Source organism: Moschus berezovskii, chromosome 2 (genome assembly GCF_049115385.1).
Source record: "Moschus berezovskii isolate FMDL1 chromosome 2, NW_MosBer_1.0, whole genome shotgun sequence".
NCBI lineage: Eukaryota > Metazoa > Chordata > Mammalia > Artiodactyla > Moschidae > Moschus > Moschus berezovskii.
The window spans coordinates 9,800,218-9,822,482 of record NC_142461.1 but is presented as its reverse complement, the minus strand read 5'-3'; the positions used below and the strand labels follow the sequence as shown (position 1 = coordinate 9,822,482).

Sequence of the window (22,265 nt, the reverse complement as noted above, 5' to 3'; positions counted from 1 at the left end):
CAGCAAAACTTACAGGGCAAGTTCAGGCACTCAGATTACAACCAACTGCCCAAACCAGACCTAGACCTGCCCAAACACCAGAAGCAGCTGGAGAGCTTAATGCTACCTCTCCCCACCTTCCTATCCTGCTCCGGAAAAGAAACGGTGTTACCATTCAATTTATGAACAACCACTCATCACTCCATTCCTAATCTACCTCCAAAATCGTCTCATGGAGATTCTGAAGGAACCATTTTTCAACTCTTGCTTTAATGAAGTCTGCCTAATTTTTTCAGTTACTACTTAGTGTTTTAATACCACAAGCCAGGTGGAACGACTAATGACAAACAGATTAACAGTCTCAAAGCAAAGGAGTCTGGTAGGGCCTTTTCTGCGAAGGGCCACAGACACAGTGGTACCCACCTATTGAGAGCCTGATCCTGTAAATCCTCAAGAGAAAACAGCCTCAAGTTCCATGAGCCCGGGGAAGAAATATGGTCTCCAGATCCCTATCGAAAAAGGTACAGGAAGAGGCTGCCCTCCTAATAAGCCAGGTATGGAAGCACAGACAGATATGCAGCATCATCGGAGAAGATCATCATGCAATTCGATGAAGAGAAAACGAACCAGAGAAGGCAAATGCCCTGCCCAAAGTCACACAGCTTAATCCAGGGCCGTATATGGAGCCAAAGCTCCTCTTCCCGAGTCCTTTGCTTGTCACCCCTCACTACTGTGCCAACACGCAATTCTATGTACAACAGTAATGATGACCAATCTAACCAGGGAAAAACTCAAGAGATAAAAGTAAAGGGAATTTAGGACTCCATATCGGAGATCGAGGTATCACTCCAGCTCACTGGCAGAGAAGAACTGTTCAGTGCCAATTTATTCTGAATACCATATTTGCATGCTTCAGATCCTTCTAGAATTTTGGGATTTGTAGCCAATCAATACAACCTTTTGGGATGGGAAAAGCCCCTGACCATTACTTTGTTAGCTGATTTCCACATTTCAAAAAAGGTTCACTAACTTTGTAAAAGGCCTGCTAGAGACATCACACCCTACAGGAGTCAATCTAACATATGAATGTTTAATGCAATCCAGGACATCTTGTTACAGCAGGTGCCACTTGTCATGGTAACTCTGTGTCACACACAAAGGAAGGAACCTTAAAAAATCCTCACAGGGCCCAATACAAAGAAGCCATCCTTGGTCCTGAGAGCATTCTCTCTTCTCTCACCATCAACCCCACTCCATTACCCCCAGTTCTGTTGTGGAGAGCAGAGACACATGAAGCCCTTAAGTGCTGTCTCAATGTGGTTACCCTGATCCCTCCTACTTGACACAACTCCAAGAGTCCTGTGTTTCAGCCAGCCCAGAATTTCTGCCAGTAGGCATTCCCATAATAAGCCTAGGATTCCTGTGTTTGTTTCCCAGGAGTCGGAAGTATCGTTTGATATTTCCATAGCAGGAACTAACAGCCAAGCTTCTACAATCAAATTCACTTTGATCCTGGACTACATATTCTATTGGATTTTTTTTTACTTTGATGAGCTGGTACTGCTCTCAAGGTACTATAGCTAAAAGTATCCCAAGTAAAAAGCTTTAAGTGAGGTTCAGTCACATAAGTGACTGAAAAGTATTTCATTACTAGCAGGATACAACTCTTTGAGATACAATTTTACTTATGGAAAGGCATAAAGGAAAAGTCTGTTTGGTGTGATCTTTCCAGCTCCTGTGAAAAAGACATAGTCACAATACACACACTTATCTAATCTTTCTTTCATAAAGGCAGAGTCAAAGGAGAGCATTACTATCTTAGATGTGTTAATCAAGTATCTACAAAAAACTGTTAATTCAAGACTGAGGAAAGAACAGAACAGAGCAATATCTTATTATTTAAGAATGTTAAGAATAGGCCATCATGGTCTGACAAGAAATTTATCCTTAAGTAGCAAAAAGGAATTCAGTACGAAATCTATCTACCTACAACATTCATCTAGATGACATATCTGAAGCAACCTAGAAAACTGGAAGTTGCACTGTCTCTCCTAAGAGTGAATGCTCTCCAGCCCATGGCTGTGGGTCTCAGGGGAATGGGCAAATGAACTGAAATCCAACAGGAATCTATGCTGTGTGAAGTGCTAAGCCTGGTAATGTTAAAAGGGAGTCACAAAATTTGCCCAAAGGCAGCACAGACAAGCTTCTAAACAAGGACTGTATCGATTCTCCCACCTTTTACCAGGCATAGAACATAGTACTAAGTACATAGAGAATGCTCAAATATTTGTTTAATGACTGGAAAGCAGAAAATGCTATACAGTAAACGTTTTAAAAAAAAAAAAAGATTTGCCTGAATATCCCCAAACTTAAAGAATTAAAATTAATTTTTGGTTTTAAATGAGCCTTGACTTACCCCAAATTTTTCCTCCAATGGTTTAAGAAAGGTAAATTTCTCAGCCCTCTTTCCCACTCCTCCACAAATAAAGGGGGAATGAGAGGAAAGAGATATAAACCATAGAATGACTCAGAGACAAGAAGATGTTCTAAAACAAAATTTATCCTCCAGACACTAGGAATCCAATTTAAAATTCCCCTATTTTTTGCCCAGATATAGGACATCATGGAAGACATGGAGTCAAGGCACAGACCTCTAAACCTGCTATCTGATACAACTACTTTAAAAAATCCCAGCTCCAAGTTACAGTGGAAAAGCAGTTCTAGGATGGGGAGGGAATATATACGTATAATTAGGCCGCCTAAGTGAACAAAATCTCACAGGACAAAGGTACAACTGGGTACTGCTGAGAGAGGGGCAGACATGAAAAAGGATCAAGCCTTTTCCCCTTGCTTTGAAAAGATAAGATGACTCCAGAGAATACCCAATATTTCTGACCAAAGCATTGAAGACAGAAAACGATGAAGAAGGAAGAAGAGCAAAATAAGGCAGAATACACAGAAACATACCTAAAAGTTGTAATTTCTAAGCAAATCTTAAGCATCATTGTAGGTCATATTTTTATTATCTTGGAAGCCAGAAATAAATGGAACTTAAAATGCAGAGAAAAAAACGGACCTGTATTTCAAAGCTGTAAAATGATGACAAAATAGAAAACTGGATTTTTTTATATTCCAGGAACAAACAGTAAATTTCACCAAACCAAGCCTTTAAGAAACAGTACCTCTCAAGATCATGAAAGATGTCCTTCCCTTTAAATTGAGCTGTTCTCCCAAAGTTTAATTAACAAAAGAAAGTGTTAACAAGATTCAACATGTAAACAAAGAATGACGCCAGCCTTCCTTAGAACACAGAAATGTGAAATTCTCTCTCAGAGAGCCTCCAGTTCTCAAAGTTTTCTCTTACCCCCCTCTGATAGAGACCCCACATTTGCCACTCAATAAAAAGCTCAGTAAAATAATTTCAATTCTGCAGAGCGAACAGTGTCAAAATTACTCAAGACAAATGCATCTTCAGAGCCATCAAAGAAGTCATTTATACCATCAGGAAAGTCACAAAACCAAAACAAACAGCAAACCCATTGTAGAGAAAAACTCAGCTACTGTTCGGACAACACAGAATCTATTTCAGGCCGCATAAAACATAACAAGCAAAATAAATCCAAGGTACAAGCAAAACGCCACTGCCTCCTCTTTTGTTCCGGGGACAATGTAACAAGGGCAGCCTGTCTGGGGCTCTGCTCCTGCTGATACAGTATTGCTGCTTAAACCTCCCTCCTCAAGGTCACAGCCAATTTCAGCTCTGGAATAAAAGGCAGATAGTGGCAGCGATGGTTTGGGTTATCACTGGCAGAAAAGCAGAGTGTAAAAGTTTATGAGCTCATCAGGATTGTTGTACCATTACATCAGAGGCAATTATAAATGGCCAAGAGCAGGAGATGGGGAGCCAATCAGATCACAGATAGGATGTCAACCTAAGACCAACTGTCTCCTGGCTTTGACAGAAGGATTTTACCTCCATAATTCAAATCCCAAACCAAAGCAATCTGCACTTACTACTCCAATCACTCAGCTGTTTACCAGCACTTCCAGGGAGAAGCCCAGGCCACTGGGCCGACGGAGACTAAGACAGGAGACGACCCGGGCTGCCCAGGGTGAACCGAAGCCGGCCTCTAGCTGCTCCCAAGCAGGCCCCTGCCCTCCCTCGAGGTCCCCCCGAGCCCGAGGGGCCCCCTCCTTGAAAGCACAGATGGGGACCGGCCTAGAGGAAGGTAGGGAGGGCAGAGAGGAGCGGCAGGTGAGCAAAGAACCGTTCACTCAACTCCCGACCTCCGAGGGCTGCCTACACCCCTAACCTGAGCCCCCAACACCCCCTCACCCCGGGCCGGGCCCTTTTCCCGCACACCCGGCTCCGCACCCCTCTGAAGACCCCCCGGAGCTGGAAGGGACCCGGGGAGGAGGACGAGGGGAGCAGACACCTCAAGGAAAGCCCCACACAAAGGCTGAAGGAGGGAAAGAGAGGAAGGCAGACGGGCAGCCATTTTAAGAGAGAAAGAGCGAGACAATGGCAGCTCCCCAGCAGTGGGGGCCCCAGACTGGGGGTAGCCCACAGCCGAGGCCCGCTCCCCGCCGCCGCCACCCACTCCCAGGACCCCCCAGCCCTCTCGCCACAGCCCCCCCCAGCCCACTCAGCCGTGTTACCTGCGGGGTGCGGGCGAGCGGCTGCCCCCCGCCGCCGCTGCTCCCAGGGCTCATGGGCGCGTGGTGGCTCCTTTGTTGGGCCCCTCCCGAGGCGGCCGCGGCCGCCGCCGCCGCAGCAGCAGCAGCCCCCCAGCACTGCGAGGCCATGTCCGCCGGGCCCTTGCCGGCGCCCCCGTCCTGGGGCCCGCCGCCGTAGTCGCCCCCGGGGTAGCCCTGGTAGCCCCGGGCCGAGCTGGGCGACGTGAGCAGTTGGTTGAGGGTGGGGGTGGCGGTGGGCTGGGGGGTTCCCCCTGCGGCCGCTGAGGGGCCGCCTCCCCCCATGGCCCCGAAGCGCTGCTGAGCGAAGGACGAAGACGACGAGGAGGCAGAGGCGCTGGAGGAGGGAGGCGGCTTGGAGCCGGCGGCCGCCGCCGCCGCCGCCGCCGCGCCGGAGCCCGGAGTGCCACCTCTCGGGGAGCTCAGCGCGTAGGCCTGGGGGGGCGGGGGGTAGGCGCTGCGGTTGGGGTAGTAGGAGTTGTACTGGTGGTTGGGGAAGCCGTGGTCGTGCGAGTTCTGCTGGGGCCCCGCGTAGGGCTCCAGGCCCCCGCCGCCGCCGCCGCTCTGCAGCGCTGCCAGGCCAGGGCTTTGTTGTCCGCCATGTTGTTGGTGGAAGACGGCGGCCGCGGCGGCGGCGACGGCAGACGGGCTCCGGCCGTAGGGCTGCCCGAAGCCGTAGGCTGGGGGCGGCAAGGCGGCCGCGGCTGAGTGAGGAGGCGCCCCCACCCCGTCGCTGCTGCCGCCGCCACCGCCGCCGGGCGGCTCCGTGAGGTTATTGTTCAGGGCGGGCCTAGGGCCCGCGTTCCCGTTCGAGTTCTTCAGGTCCGGCTCCGCGCCGGGCCCGCCGGCTCCGCCGCCGCCGCCACCCCCATTGCTCTCGGCCCCGTCCTGCAGCTCCTTTCCCAGTGGCTGCGGCGGCCCCACGGCGGGGCCCTCGCTTTCCTGCCCGGCGGCTGCCTTCATTTCCCCGCGCTCCGCCGCGACCGCCGCCGCCGCCTCGCCCCCCGCCTCCTCCCGCTGCTGCTGCTGCTCCGCTTTCTTCAGCTCCGAGGGCGGCGGCGGCGGGTTGCCCAGGCTGCTGGCGGCGGCGGGGGCGACCTGCGCGGCCATGATCCCCGCTGTCTCGTCCGCGGAGAGACCCGGCCCTGTCTTCGTCTTCTCTCACCCCCCTCCCACCCCACCCCGCCCCGGGGCCGAGTCCCCCCGGGCTTCCCTCCCCACCCGCCCGGGCGGGCCTCGCGGGGCTCCGCGGCTTTTGCGCTGCGCTCGCTCGCTCGCTCGCTCGCTCCTCTCCCCCCCGCCCCGCCGGCTCAGGCTCCGGGCTGGCGGCGGCGGCGGAGGAGGAGGAGGCGGCGGCGGCGGCCGAGGCGCCGGCGGCTCAGCTGCTCCCGGCTCTGTAAGCTCGGGACCCGGCTCTCCCGGCTCATTCCCCCCCAAGCCCTTGCCTGGGAATGAGGGGGGCGGTGGAGGCTCCGCTCCCCAGGGCCTGGCCCCGCTGTGACTCTCCGCTTTCTGCTGCCGGAGAAAGGAGGGAGGGAGGGAGGGGAGGGAGGGAGGCGAGGGGGAGGGGGCGGGGAGGGAGGGAGGGAGGGAGCGGGGGGAGGGGGACCCGGGACGGGCGGGCTGGAGGGCGCGCGGCAGCAGCCCGGGCGCCGGCAGGCAGAGTCGGAGCGTGGGCCGGGCCGGGCGCCCTGCCTCCCCTCCCCGGCCGCGGCGCCGGGCCGAGGCTGCTGCGCGGCGGCGGGCGGGCGAGCGGGCGGACGGCCGGACTGAGCGGCTAGAGCGCCCCACTCTCCTCCGAGTCCCCCTCACTCCGACACGAGGCTCAGCACTGCCATTTTACCCAGCGCCGTCGCGGCCGCCTGGCAAACCCGGAACGGAGCGCGGAGCGGGGCGCAGGCCGTGGAACGGACTCGCTCCCTTCCCCTCACAAAGGAGGAGGGGAGAGAACCAGCCGCGGCGGCGGCGGCAGGCGCTCTGCCGCTCTCGCTCGGCAGCGCCGCCGCCGAAGGCTTCGGGGAAAACCCGGCCCGGAGCTCGCGCCTCTCCGGAGCCTGCGCGCCGCCTCCCTCCTGGCCTCCCTATCCAGGTCGGTCCCCTCCGCGCCGCAGGCAGCGTGAACTTTACTCGCGGCTGCAAAATTGGCCTGAGCCCGAGACCGCGGCCGCCTCGGCCCAGGCCTAACCCCCCCACCCTGGCAGCGGGCCTGGTCTCTTGGCCGCTACTTAGCATCTCCGCGGCACTTTTCCTTCTTCAAAGCCTTTTGCAGACCTGCTCCAAAGACCCAGCTGAGCTTTACGCTGTATCCTCCTTGCAAGCTGCATGGAATGACAGATCATTGTTTCAGACTTTCCGTTTTCCCACTCTCTCTGCACTCATTAGACGGTCCTCACAGGCCCTAGGGGCATGAAGTCCCTGATCCCCATTTTACAGAGTTGATAAGACACCGTAGGGGACCGGCCTGTCACTTATAAGGGGCATGAAGTCCTTGATCCCCATTTTACAGAGTCATAAGACGGCGTAGGGGACTGGCCTATCACTTAGCCTATCACTTACAAAGACGAGGGCAGTGGAGGTTGACTAGAAAGTAGCAGAGTCCCCAATGCTGCCCCTGTCTACTTAGCATTAGAAATAATAGTAATAAAAAGAAAAGTGGTGCCATATGCAAAAGTGGGATCAGAACATCAGAATGGGTTTGAGATCAAAGCTGATCATCTCAACTGATATAAAATGGTCACCCCTGAAGATATTTTGGGGACATATGACAGCCTTCTTGCAGGAAGACACAACCCCCACCTTTGCCCACAATGACCAAGGGCCCCAGTCTCCAAAGTCAGTATCTGTAAGACTGTAACAGACCACAGAAGAGACTCCAGTGGAACCTGAGTGTGCAAAGGAACCACTGCCAAAGAGGGATGACCAAATAGAGGGTCATTTTCTCCTTAAAAAGAGAGAAAAGGTGCAGTCTTAACACCTCACTCAGGAAACAGATGCAACCTAAATTTGTTTTTCTATCCTTCATTGTAAGGAATCATTACAGTTTACTGTTACATTCTAAGAGATGCTGAGTGAACTGGAGATATACACAGAAGAGTCTAGATTCACAGGCTCCACCACATCTCAGCAGCAGCCTTATCCTCCTCTGACTGACTTAGAATGCTCTGACATGACAGGCTACACAGGCCAGAGGGGATACCGGCTCCTCACCAAGCCCAGGGCTGCCTTGAGAGATGCTAGGTCAGCTAGTCATTAGACACCAGGACCTCATCCACCCTTAAATGTTGTAAATAGACATTTCATGGCCACAGAACCATTACCTTAGAATTTCCAGATTCCACAGGCCACTCACTGATCACTGAATAATTCCCCAAACCTGAACTCATTCTTAACCCCCAGAAAACCTAAGATCATCTTACACTAAAAGGCACAAACTTCTTATGACTCTAAGAGTGACGTTTTCTTTCCCTCAAGCCAAGAACCAAACCAGCCTACCAGGATCTGACTGACTGGAATGCACCAGTGCCCTCCTTTCATTCACAGTCCTCAGGGGCAGCAACTCTCCTGGTGCATCAGGTCCTAGAAACCAAATTATAGGCTGCCTCAGAAATGGAGCTTGGCTATTTAATCAACTGCCTCTGAACTGGCAAACAGTCCTGAGTCCTGCACACAAATGAAGAATTTTTTACATGCAATTACCCTGCCATTTCCCTCAAAGCTGGAGTGTAATGAGAAACCTGGATCCCAGTGAAAAATCTGGAAGCCAGAATGAATTTGTCTCCAGAAGAAGCCCTCATCCCCCTTTTTCAATGGCTGTGAAATTTGGAAAGTGCCAAAATCCCTTTCTGACACGTGGGCACGCTGTTTTGAAAACAGCCACCATCTTTATCTAGCAATAAAGTGCACAAAAATCTATCCACTTGGCTTGAAGGAGGTAATTAAGATTTCTCCTTTCCCACTTTTTTTTTTTAAATTTCAAATCCTTTAGGATCCTCTTCCACGGCTACCTCTAGAGCCCACATCACTGTCCCAGGGACAGCCGAGTGGACGGGAACTTTCTTAGAAACTGGCCCATCAGCTTTCCCTAGGGGCAATGGCAGCGGGAAAGGGGGGGAGGGGAGGAGCTGGGCACGTGGCTGGCCCGAGCTCCGAGACCCGGGTTTGGGACTGTGGGTCCTCCCGTTGGTGGAGTTTTCTCCCCCACGGTCCCTGCCTTTTAACCCCACACCCTGGCAGCTCAGGAATCCCGGCGCAGATTGGAGAAGTAGGACTAGGACAGCGCTACCCGCTCGAAAGCTCCAGTGCCACCAACAGCCTGATGGCAAATATGGACTGAATCGTTGACATGGAAACCGGACTAAAGTCTCGCTGGCTCCCTCACGAGAGAGTTCTTATCGCCGTCCCCGACCGCACGGCACTTGGCAAATGTGGACTGGATCTCCGGCCCGGAGGATCAGGAGGAGTTTTCTGCGCCCTGCATTAACTCCCGCGGCTGCCGCAGCCAAGGAAGGGGGGCAGGGCTGCCAGGACAAACCGACTGAAAATGGCAGAGGATTTGTTCTCATTTAATCAGGCTGCACGGTGTGCATGGATTGGGCCTGAGAGTAAGGGAGCAACCTATTAAAATCCACGCAGTCAACTGCAAAATGTGGAACCCAGGCCTGGGGGGGTTGCTAAGAGATGGAAGCGTTTGCAAGGTGACAGCCTTTCCTTTCTGGCTATTTGCTTTCCCCGTGTCCGAAATACAAAATTCAATAAACAAAAAATCGGTCCCGGGTCCCTCTTTTCTCCACTTTTTTTTTTTTTGTAGGAAAACGTTTAAGTCTAGGGACCCAAGTGAGGGTTTGTCTAGGTTCTGAACTAAGACGCGGGGAAATCGGATGGAGCGCCGGGTGGTGGCCCTGCACGCGTCTCCGCCGCGGCGAAGCAAGCAGACACCCAGCAGAGCTCTCCCGAGTGAGAACTGGAGCTGCGAGTTTGAGCAAAAGGGCAACTATGTCAGTTGACGGAAGCCAGAAGCAGAGCTCAAAGCCTGGCGTGGATTTCCGTCTGGAGCTGTCTGTTTCTTAAAGTTTGTAACTCCGTGTTCTGAAACAGCCCCAGCGGAGGCTTTGGGAGCAGTGTGAAAGTCTAGCACTACCATCTGACAGCGAGCTGCAAAACTTTGGGCTGCATATTAAGCGAGGAAAGTGGATTGAAGCAAGAGTCAAGGCAATTCATTATATTGCCGGCTTCCAGGCGGGAGCTGTAAGATACGAACTGGATCGCCACCGAGAAAAGTGGAACGGAGTCCTAGTGGCGCTCGCAAAAGACCCTGGTAAAATTGCGCTTGCCCAGCACCTAGAATTCCAAAGGAGCAAGTCCAGAGGTATCAAGCATGGTGGTGGCTCAACAACTGCTTGTCTCGATCCTTTTGCCGTTCATTTTAAAGTTTTAAAATAAACAACTTGAAGGAATTTATCTTTCACAATAAGAAAGAACACATTTGGAGAAATGTTTATTTCTGATTGAGTCTTTTTTTTTCACCAGGAGCCCTGCAAAAAAAAAAAAAAACCTTAGGTATAAGTCAACTTGCTTTTTTTGTACCACTATAAAAAGGAATTAGCCTCACCATCACACTACCCCAAAACTGAAATGTAAAATAAGATAAAATAAAGGTCCAGGCTGATCTGGATTGTGGTAGATTTCAAACAAAGCAAGGACTCACAGTCAATCTAACATGAGGAGAAAGGCACCAATTCTCTCACACTGTAATACATACATTCTCCTTATCCACCTGTCTCATTGGTGAGCTTGCTGAAGACTCTTTTGCAGAAGATAGTGTAAAAGTATTAATAACATTTTAAGACAAACCATTGCAGACTGGAGTTTTATAAAACCACTGAGCATACCAGGAATTTGGGCATTTCTGCTGAGCCTCCTTGAAGGTTTGTATTCACCAACTGACACAGAAACAGTGCATATATGAAAAACCTACTTACGAAGAAGTTTGAAAGCCACTTTATAGTCCACCCGAAGACACAGGACAATTTTGTATTTAGCACTTATTACACAAAGCTGTTTTTAGATTTGGAGAACTAAACACTAACAACACACTCACAACACTACCAAAGAAAGATAAAGTCACTAGTTTTAATACTGAAGGTATTGCTCAGGAACAGGAAAAGTCTGTTTTCTTTGACTTCCCATATTAAACCAATACAGGATGCTTTGTTCTGCTTTATTCTTTAAAAACCAGTCTAGAACATTTCACACATGTAAGATGATTGTAAAGGGAAATTTTTGAAAGTTGAGAATGGAGAAGAATATCAGAGAGAAAATCAAATATTCTAGGTGGGTATTTATTTCAACCCTGATTGCACAGAGCTTTCTTACACTGCCATTTTACTGAGATAGAAAAAAAAAAGTCAGAGTGGGGAAGTTTCTCATAGCAACTCTGGAATGGATCTGGAATGGAGTCTTTTGCTCCAACACAAATCTGTAGAAGAGATGTGGAAAGTAAAGGAAAAACCCAGTGAGCACGGACAAAATGGAAGGAGGCAGGGCATACAGTCCTGTGAAACATGAAGGGAGGCTAAAGCAGCAAGTGTGCAACTCAGCCACCTCAAGAGAATACTCCAGCATGATCATCCCAGGCTTTTCATGTAAGCATCAAGGAAAAGCCAAAGGAACTTACAAGGCATAAGGCAGGAAGTGAATGGCCCTTAAGGGAAAGCATTCCGACTAGCTTTAAGAGAGTGTAAATCCATCTGTCCCTACTGAAAAATGGCTTCTTCCGAAGATGAAAGTGGACCAGTTGAGAAAGGCTGCTGTGGGGTATTATAGTAGTAGTGGTGTGGTCCTCCAGTGAAATGCAGAACTTACCAGTGACACCAAGGGAAAGCTGCCAGGAAAATTACAGTCAGTTTTGGCAGTTTTCCAAATTATCACTTTCTGCCCTGAAATTTAACAACATTGAAATGAAGCTACAGAGGGGCTCGGGGTGGAGTAGGTTGGTTCCCATTGGCTTATCCTCCAAAGAGAATCCTGGAGGCCCGGGTATAAGTGTGTTGTTGTTCTCCCCGTCTTGCTGTAGAGAGAACAGGAGACAGGTAAAACAACCTAACACACTGCATCAAGCCTACCGAAAAGACCATTTAAAAACTGAAACACAGACACACACACACACAAGCACGCACATTCCTCTCCACCACAATGTATTTTGTTTAATAGAGTCCATCCACAAACTATGTTCAAGCAAAATAATACATTGTATCACATAACATTAGGTAGGATTTTTGCCCCAAACACCAAGATCATGATATAAAATACCCATTTTTTAATGTGAGGTCCCTTTTGACTTCAGAACAAAGTCCAAGAGCTCATTTAACTATTTTTTTTCCCCAGGCAATCAGTTACCTAAAAATACGGCAGTCGGTTCTACAGAACTTGGGAGTTCATGACTGATGTTGTTCTGCTTCAGCCCAGCTAAAGTTGGAAGTCCAAAGTAACTAGAAAAGAAGGATTCTAGTCAACTCGCACATACTCTGGTTTTTTATGACTAGCAGCCAGTGTTTTCAAGATGAAAACATAGGAGAACTGAGATACTACATAACCTTCCTAAGATATTCTCTAGGACTTCCCTAGTGTCACAGTGGATAAGAATCCACATGCCAATGCAAGTCCGTGAAAATTCCACAGGCCGTGGAGCAACTAAGCCCATGTACCACAGTTACGGAGCCCATGTCCTACAACTACTGAAGCCCCTGGGCCTGGAGCCTGTGTTCGGCCACAAGAAAAGCCACCGAGATGAGAAGCCCGTACATTGCAACAAAGAGTAGCCCCTGCTTGCCACAACTAGAGAAAGTCCATGTGCAGCAATGAAGATCCAGCACAACCAAAAACAAATAAGTAAATACAATTATTTTTTAAAGAAAGATATTTTCTAGGAAGAAGCTTAGAGCTAAGGAGGTCGCAACCTGATTTTAGTAATCCATTATGAGCACAAGTGGTAACTGTCACAGAGCGTTTAGGTAGAAACCATCTTATAAACTTCAGCAAGGGCACACAGTCTACACACTGAATATTCACCTTTCATGATGAAGCAGCCTCACTCTATGCGCTTGCCCTTCTGCAGCAATCCTTGAGTTGCATGTGCTGTTCTGACCCAATTTCCACCCAAATGGGTCTTCTATTTAGGCTCCAGATTCCTGTAAGCATTTTATTTTTTCAACTAGAAATTAATATTATGACTATTGCCAATAATATCAGTATAAAATCATATTTATAAACCACACTAAGTAACTTGTTCCTCGCTTTAACCGTCTCCTAGCATACTTATTTATGCTATCGTTGGCAGTAGACATTTCTAAAGTCCCACAATAAAATTCAGAGGAGAGCCCTGCTGTAGCAATGGTGCTAGGATTAAATGCAACAGCAAACAGAAGCAATCAAGTTGAGCCATAATCTAACCTAGTCTTGGCCTGTATAAACATATATATACAAATCCTGATCAGGACTAGGGTTATATCAAACACACTGCCATTTCCCAAACTACTTGAAACAGAACAAAAACATGGATAAGAAGGAATTTACAGGAATGAGGTACTACAAAGACAACTGAAACTCTCAGAAGTGTAATTATTAGGAGTGATTGGGGGTGGAAAGGGAAGACGAAAAGTTAAAAGAGAAACCAGAATTGAAAGAGACACATGTACTCCAGTGTTCATCACAGCACTGTTTGTAATAGCCAAGACATGGAAGCAATCTAGATGTCCATCTGCAGATGAATGGATAAGAAAGCTGTGGTACATATACACAATGGAGTATTACTCAGCCATTAAAAAGAATACATTTGAATCAGTTCTAATGAGGTGGATGAAAATGGAGCCTATTATACAGAGTGAAGTAAGCCAGAAAGAAAAACACCAATACAGTATTCAGTTCAGTTTAGTTCAATTCAGTCACTCAGTCGTGTCCGACTCTCCGCGACCCCATGAATCACAGCACGCCAGGCCTCCCTGTCCATCACCAACTCCCGGAGTTCACTCAAACTCATGTCCACAGAGTCAGTGATGCCATCCAGCCATCTCATTCACTGTCGTCCCCTTCTCCTCCTGACCCCATTCCCTCCCAGCATCAGAGTCTTTTCCAGTGAGTCAACTCTTCGCATGAGGTGGCCAAAGTATTGGAATTTCAGCTTTAGCATCAGTCCTTCCAATGAACACCCAGGATCGATCTCCTTTAGAATGGACTGGTTGGATCTCCTTGCGGTCCAAGGGACTCTCAAGAGTCTTCTCCAGCACCACAGTTCAAAAGCATCAATTCTTCGGCAATCAACTTACTACACAGTCCAACTCTCACATCCATACATGACCACTACTAATGCATATATATGGAATTTAGAAAGATAGTAACAATAACCCTGTATACGAGATAGCAAAAGAGACACAGATGTATAGAACAGTCTTTTGGACTCTGTGGGAGAGGGTGAGGGTGGGATGATTTGGGAGAATGGCATTGAAACATGTATGTTATCATGTGTGAAATGAATTGCCAGTCCAGGTTCGATGCATGATACAGGATGCTTGGGGCTGGTGCACTGGGATGACCCAGAGGCATGGTATGGGGAGGGATGTTGGAGGGGAGTTCAAGATGGGGAACACATGTACACCTGGGGCGGATTCATGTCAATGTATGGCAAAACCAATACAATATTGTAAAGTAATTAGCCTTCAATTAAAATAAATAAATTTTAAAAAAGAAGTTAAAGGAGAACAAACTACCTAATATTCAAGGCAAAGAGCCTACCTACAGTTTTAAAGTATCTCATCATTGGAGATAAAGGTCCAGATTTTATTCTAAGTCAGATTTCCAAAAGGCTGTATCCATTTATAGATGGCAATGATCAAGATTTCAGACACAAAATCTAATCATGTGAACTATGTACGCTCTGAAGCATCAGAGCACAGGTTTTCCATGAGTCAAACGACTGTCTTTTCACTGTAATGCTTTGAAACCAGTCTGGAAGTTTCCACTTTTTGATTTTGGATGCCAATCCTCTCATTCAGTTTACAGTAAGTGGAAGCTTCTCTGACAGTTACCCTGCTGTGATGTACAACACTGTAATATACACTACTTTTGTACATCCCATAAATACAGTGTAGGGTGATCTCGAACAGGAAAGATATTATATACCTCCAAAACAGTATATACCTTTTTCCTTCAAAATTTATGAGTTTCTAACAGAGCAAAATCCCTCATTTTGCAAGAACATTGATGAATAAAGAGAAACAGGGAAAAACTTAAGACATGGCAATTCCCATTCTGTGGGACCTTAAAGAGACTTTGGTGAGTACAAAGAAAATAGTGGATTTTAAAAGTACTTTGAGATCACTGGCCTAATTATCAAAGATATTAATATTACTAATGCTCTTACACTCAGGTTATATTTTAGTCATTTTTCCCCCAGAGGAGAAGAGAATTGAGATAATTCCTCTCCTCCTGCTCCTCCTCTCCTTCTGTCTTTGTTTCGGTGTCACATAGGCTCTCACAATGGGTAATTGTACTTGGACTAAATGGCACAAAAATGTCCACAAGGCGCAATCTATGCCACACTGGCTACACTCAGAGCTCAGGCTCCTGTACGTCACAGTGCTTATGCCTGTGATTCGTGTATAGATTGGAGTCCAGTCCTCCTAAGGCGGGTATGTGGAATTATGAGATATTTGTTTTACCTATTTGGCTGACTCTGGGTTTAGAATGGTCTTTGGCCTTTAACAAGAGAAACAACTGTCCACCAAAATGAATGGCTAAGATGCACCAAACCAAATAATGTCCTTAATTGGTCAGATGAGAAAAGAAAGAACAGGTCGACTTAGAGTCCCCCCCAGGGTAACTCTTCACCAGAACCCTGGTGCCAGATGAGGACACAGGATGCAGACTTCCAACCTTTTGATCCTTGCTATTGAAGAGAAGAATTTGGTCATTAAGATCAATGTTTAGGGGTTTTTTCAAAATTAGTGACCTGGGAAATCCCCAGCCAGCAGCTAGCACTTCCTCACTCCATGAACACGTGACTGTCCCTTCCAGGGGGCTGGCGTTTCTAGTTCAGCCTTTCTGAGCCCCTCATGCAACAGTGACATAAAGCAGAACAGTTAACAGAAGAAATCCTACATATTGAAAGCTGCACTGAAGAGGCAGAACCCCTTGTTTCCTTCTTCAAATTTGAAACTATGTCTTCAACATAATTCTCCATAAAACAAAATTTTTAATTTGTTTTTGACATCTCCAAAACCAGTTTTCTATTACAGTATTTACAAAAGTTAGAGTGCTGTTTACCTTAAACTCTAAACATTTACCAGCTGACACCATTAGAGTCTTCTATAATTGAAAAAACAGAAGGAAACAGATTTTTAAGTCTCCATACTGCTTAGGTCTTCATATAGGTAATGCTGAGTACACAGTGATGGAAGATGGTGGCAAGAGGTTAAATTTATATTAAAAAAAAAAAAGACTGATTTATCACTAAGAAATTAATTTCACTAATGCTGCATACCAAGAACTTCCCAGTGACAATTAGCGTCTGCTACATATTCTTCCAAAAACCAGGAAAACCAAGGAGAAAAAGTCAGCCTAAAGGTCAAAAGAATATAAAAACAAAAGGAGGCAAATACACTGGGCAGCCTCCTACTGCTCACATTCAGATAGTAGCCCAAGTATAACATGGGAGAACAAGGCACCCGGGCGCTCACCTAATACTGTAGTCCATGGACCTCCCAGATCAGAACACTACAAGAGGGAGAAGCAGCAGTCCTCACTCCAGCCCAAGGTGTGTGCCTGTGATGTCATGTCATTTGCAGCAGGAATCCCTCTTCCATAGGGAGCTACTATGGAGCAGCTCTGCTCTAAAACAGAGTTTTCCGAATTGCCTCTCTCTGTAGGCTTCCCTGAGGACCAGGCATTAGAAGAACTTGCCTGCTGTACCTGTAAAGAAAAAGGAAACCAAAAGAAGCCCTAAAGTGAAATTGAGTAACAGCTTGAAAATTCCTTTCACCAAAAGCAAAAGCCATTGTGGTTGAATTATTTCAGCTTTGCACTTGAGAACTGGGGAGACAAAAATTCCTTATTAAATTAAATATCCTGAACTTTTACTTTGAATCTCTTAATATCAGAACCAATAATCTCCCCATACAAAAATGAAAACACACATCTATGTATTAAAAATTATTTTCCATATGGATTTTTCTAGAGTTCTAAACAACACCTTCTTCAAGCAGATGAAGAAAAATAATCTTAGAGAAACATCTCCCATACAACTAAGATTTCAAGATTTAGGAGATTTAAGAGAAAATACAGTGTGCAGATGTGAAAAGAAATGTGGGGTAGCTCTCTCGCCTCACACAGATTTGATGACAATAATAGTGGTTATCTTGAGTGACTCACAAAAATCCGCTGAGATAGGTATTAGTATTTCCAATCTATTAACAAAGAAACTGAAACACAGATAGTCCAAGGCCATGACATTGGTAAATGATAGAGCCAGGATTCAAACCCAGCTCTCTTACAAATTCCAAATTCTGAACTTATCAATGAAAAACGGATCATGCTTGTGCTCACTCGCAAAGTTGTGGCCAACTCTTTGCAACTCCATGGACTGTAGCCTACCAGGCTCCTCTGTTCATGGGACTTCCCAGGCAAGAGTATTGGAGTGGGTTGCCATTTCCTTTTCCAGGGTATCTTCCTGACCCAGGGATCAAATCCATGTCTCCCCTGTGTCTCCTGCATTGGCAAGCAGGTTCTTTATCACTGAGCCACCAGGGAAGCCCATTAAAAAAAAGATAGTAAACCCCATAATGTTAGTAATGTACTTTATTCAACATACCTGTATTAACTGTTGTTAGAAGCATCATATATATATTTTGCCTCTAATAAGTAAAAATAAGGTCAAAATTAAAAATTTACTTGGCATTTTAACTTCACACAGAGTGGATATACCACCGATTCCAATCAAAGAGTAAATATAATTTCATTAAGTCTCTTAGAGTCTCTCTATTCAAAGTGTGGGGCTTCCCTGGTGGCTCAGCTGTAAAGAATCCGCCTGCCAGCAGGAGATGGGGGTTGATCCCTGGGTTGGGAAGATGCCCTGGAAAAGGAAATGGTGACTTACGAAGGACTAAGTCTTTAAGAAGGACTTAGTGACTAAACAACAACAATGATTTAAAGTGTAATTCCAAGCAAGCAGCTTTTGGATACCTAGGAGCTTCTTAAAATACACAGTCTTGGGCTCCACTTCAGACCTTCTGAAACAGAATCTGATTTTGACAAGATCCCCACGTGATTTGTATGCAAATTAAAGTTTAAGAGGCACTGACTTAGAGATGGGGGATTCCAGGTAAAGGAATTTCTCTCATCCCTACTGAAGTCTTCCTTATTCAAAGACCAGGAAGGGAGAGAATGGTTAAGAATGCACTCAGATTTCCTCTCTGGTTTTTAACTAAATATTCTTCTTCTTCTTTTTTTTTTAGTAACAGCGTTATTGAGGTTTCATTACAGTTCATCCATTGAAGTGCACGATTCAATGGTTTTTAGCTTATTCAAAGTTGCACAACCATCACCACAATCAACTTTAGAGCATTTCATCACCCTAAGAAGAAATCCCATACCCATTAGCGGTCACCCCCTCTTTGTCCGCCTGCAATACCAGAGACCACCTGCAATGCAGGAGACCCAGGGTGGACCCCTGGGTTGGAAAGATCCCCTGGAGAAGGAAAGGGCAACCTACTCCAGTATTCTTGCCTGGAAAAGCCCATGGACAGAGGAGCCTGGCGGGCTACAGTCCATGGGGTCACAAGAGTCAGACACGACTTAGTGACTAAACCACCAGCACCATTCTCTTTGCCCACAGCCTCAGGTCCTAGGTAACCACTAATCTACCCTCTGGCCCTATAGGTTTGTCTGCGTTGGACATTTCAAATAGGTGAAATTGTACAATGCAGGTCTTCCGTGATTGGCTTGTTCCTCTTCCCATGTCTGCAAGGCCCATCTGTGTTGTTCATCAGTCCGTCCTGCTCCTTCCTCTGAAGTGGCAGTTGTTCTTTCAGCAGGTGTGCGGGTGTCAAGCAACGTGACCTCCTCCCCCACTCCTTCCAGGGGAGCTCCTGGGTGCCACAGCTCCCCTAGAAGAAGGCTCTCTCCTTCCATCGCTAACCACCCTACTAAGGAGGCCTTTTGCAGAGCCCCCTTCTCCAGCTTTTCCCGGGACTTACAGCACAAGTGCAGCTGGCCCTAGGCCAAGTTTCTCTCCCCAGCACCTGCGGGCACTACCAGTGCTGCCACCTATGCCCATTCCTTGAAGTAGTGGACACTGGGTCAGGCACTGCCTCCCTCCCTGAGAGCCCAGCTCTTTGCTCTTTGCTCAGCACTTGAGGGTGTGACTCATGACAGAGTGTGACCAGGAGAGGTCGAGGGTGTGCTGTGTGGCCATGCATGCCTGGCACCTCCAAACAGCCAAAAGCCAGAGAAAGAAGCAAACGCAGATGCACTTCGGGCTAAAGGGGGCATGTTTTGCAATCTCTCTTCCTGATTCTTCGCTGTTTCTTCAGCTCCCATTTCTCTTCCTCTCCTCAGTTCACTTTCATTTCCCTACGTTACTCTTCACAGAATAAGGAACCTAAACATCTTTTCTACCTGGATTCATTTCTACCTGGATTGTTTTCTCTTGTCACTTCCAGCAGCATAACAGTTGTGTACATAGACATTTGGGTATGCTAAGTTACTTCTATAAAAAAGACAGCCAGTCTAAACATTCTGCCCTGCTAAACAGCAAAACAAGGAAACGGTTTTCTGTTCTCCAAAAATCAAGATGTTCTTCTTTAATGAATGAAGCTGCCCAAAGCCAGATTTTTGTTATGAAACGTAAATGATCAGTCCCAAAGAAAAACTAGCGCGATAACAAAAGCATTTTCCCTAGATGCTTTTTCCTAGATTTGGAAACTTGTCCGAGTTCATTTGGGGGCATATAGTTCCATTACAGATTGTTGTACATTGCTTAGTACTCCCTGAATAGCCTATACGTCCCCAGGTCATACCCTTATTCCTCGGAAAAGCTTTCCAAAAGAAGGCTTCAGGTACCTCAAGCTCACTTTGCCACTCTATTATGTCCAAGAAATGCTTGGATATTACTACATGCCAGCCCTGCGCTGTATGCAAGGCACACAAGGTACCAGTTCTCACAGAGTTTTGCCCTGGAGTGGGTGGGAGGGAGGATATGTAACAGACTGCAACCCTGACCAACCTGCCATGTGCTTGGATGATTCCCTCACTGTGTCTTGAAGAGTCCTGCTCTTCCTGAGTGAAGCAGGAAAGAAAGACCCTGAGGTCTTGGACAGCAAGGAAGAAAAGCAGATATACTCATGAGTTTCTGGATGGTAGCCTTGCAGAACCTTCTGCTTTCAACTTACTTTGACCCATGAATAACAAATAACCCTAAGAGCCACAGAGGTATCTCAGAGGGTGAGAACAAGAGCATTAAAGGACTTCATAATATTATTGCATTCTTAAGCAATGGCTTATATGTATTAGGTTTAGAGGGCTTCCCTGGTGGCTCAGTCTGTAAAGAAATCGCCTGCAATGCAGGAAACTCAGGTTTGATTCCTGGATTGGGAAGATCCTCTGGAGAAGGAAATGGCAACCATTCCAATATTCCACTCCAGTATTCTTGTCTGGAAAATCCCATGAACAAAGGAGTCTGGCAGGCTACAGTCCATGGGGTCGCAAGGGTCGGACACAACTTAGCGACTAAACCACATTAGGCTTAGAAATTGTTCTTGTATATAATCTTTGCTAATTTGTATAGATTCATGTTATTTAGCAGTACAAATAATTTACATTGTGGGTTTGTTTGTATGATCATCCTTTAATCCTTAGGAACTCAGAACTTGGTGTCTATTTTCTGCTCTTTTTCTCTTCTACAGGGCTAGGCACACCAATGGGAACTTGTTACACTTTTACTGTTAGCTTGTAGAGGAATGCATTATTTATTCTCTCTTGTTTGGGGGGCGGGGGAGGGTCAAAGCAACCAACCATATCTAAAGACACATTTAGAAGACCTGTCAATGTAAACAGATGTGTATTTACTCTGACTTTGCTATTACAATGTATTTTTTTAACAGTTAAAAAAAATTTTTTTAATTTATTATATTTGGCTGTGCAGGCTTTTCTATATTGCTGTGCAGGCTTTTCTCCAGCTGTGGTGGGCGCTACTGCCTAGTGTGATGAGTGGGCTTCTCATTGTGGTGGCTTCTCTTGTTGCAGAGCATGGGCTCTAGGGCGCACGGGCTTCAGTAGTTGTGGCTCGTGCGCTCCGTAGCTGTGGCTCTTAGGCTCCAAAGAGAACAGGTTCAGTAGTTGTGGTGTATGGACTTGGTTGCTCCAAGGCATGTGGAATCCTCCCAGATGAGGGATCAAACCTGTGTCTCCTGCATTGGCAGGCAGATTTTTTTTAGCACTGAGCCAATAGGGAAGCCCTGCTGTTACAATTTAGAAAAGCTTCATTTGTCTAACAGCTTTGGAGAATGTGAAACTTCTGAATTAGTTTTCTAAATAACTTAAATTAATTAACTAAATGAATCCTTTTAAGTACAAGATGTTAAAAAATCTTCCTTTAATAAAATATTGTTTTAAATAAAATAGATATTTGCCTTCTTGAAACACACAGCAAATACACTCCAAGCTCTTCTCATGGTCACCATTAGCATTAAAAAGTAGATGCATCAAAGTAATGCATCTTATGCTACCGTGCTCAGTCATGTCCAACTCTTTGCAGCCCCATGGACAGCAACCCACCAGGCTCCTCTGGGTGGAATTCTTCAGGCAAGAATACTGGAGTGGGTTGCCATTTCCTCCTCCCTCACTGGTCAGACCCGCATCTCTTGCTTCTTCTGTATTGGCAGGTGGATTCTTTACCACTGAGCTGTTTTGGGAAATATTAAAAAATGCCAGGCTCTTTGCTCTACCCCAGGTGACCCAAGGCTGGTGTGTCTTTGTGTTCTTTGAGGTACTTCTAATAATTTTCTTTCTGGCTTCGCCCCCCTCTTTTGTGTAACTGTTAGATAGTACCTGTTGCTGCTTCCTAGGTGCCTGGCTTTGGCAGTCCTTTTCCTAATCTGTGTCCTAGGAAACCAGATAACTATGTTTATTAGCATTGTGTGTAAAGTAGGAGCAAATAGGTTAATCTGAGAGTTTTTCCTGGAAGTTAGTTGTCTTGGCTTTAAAGACAGTTCAGTGTTCCTTTCCACTAGCTCCAGTATCCTCAGTTTCCCTACAGATGCCCTAAATTGTTGGGCAAATTACCTTCGTTATAAACTGAATTACCTTAGTACTTTTCTGTTAACACAATTCAGTCAGATATGCTTTTTCCCATCAAAAGTTCTTCTTTGTTTCTTTTCTTTTCAGTTCCTCTGATTTCAAACTCTTAGTCCCTCCAATATGGGCATAAAGAAAACCTCAGTAACTTAGAAACCTGATCTTCTTATAGATCACAGGGAATGCTCTAAACACAGTTTTGGTTTTGGATTTGTGTGTGTGTGTGTGTGTGAGATAGGAAAAAGGCCCAA

The 22,265-nt window shown here is 46.7% G+C and overlaps 1 protein-coding gene across 4 annotated transcripts in view; it reads right to left on the bottom strand.

The window, feature by feature from the left end:
* Window positions 1–5,857, bottom strand: part of ARID1A (AT-rich interaction domain 1A) — a 69,504-nt gene extending 63,647 nt beyond the window's left edge. For all 4 annotated transcript variants that reach the window (XM_055396970.2, XM_055396972.2, XM_055396971.2 and 1 more), the window contains exon 1: window positions 4,639–5,857. In XM_055396970.2, coding sequence (XP_055252945.1) covers window positions 4,639–5,784 — 1,146 coding nt within the window. In that variant the 5' untranslated portion in view covers window positions 5,785–5,857. The remainder of the gene's footprint in view (window positions 1–4,638) is intronic.
* Between the last annotated feature and the right edge of the window lie 16,408 nt (window positions 5,858–22,265).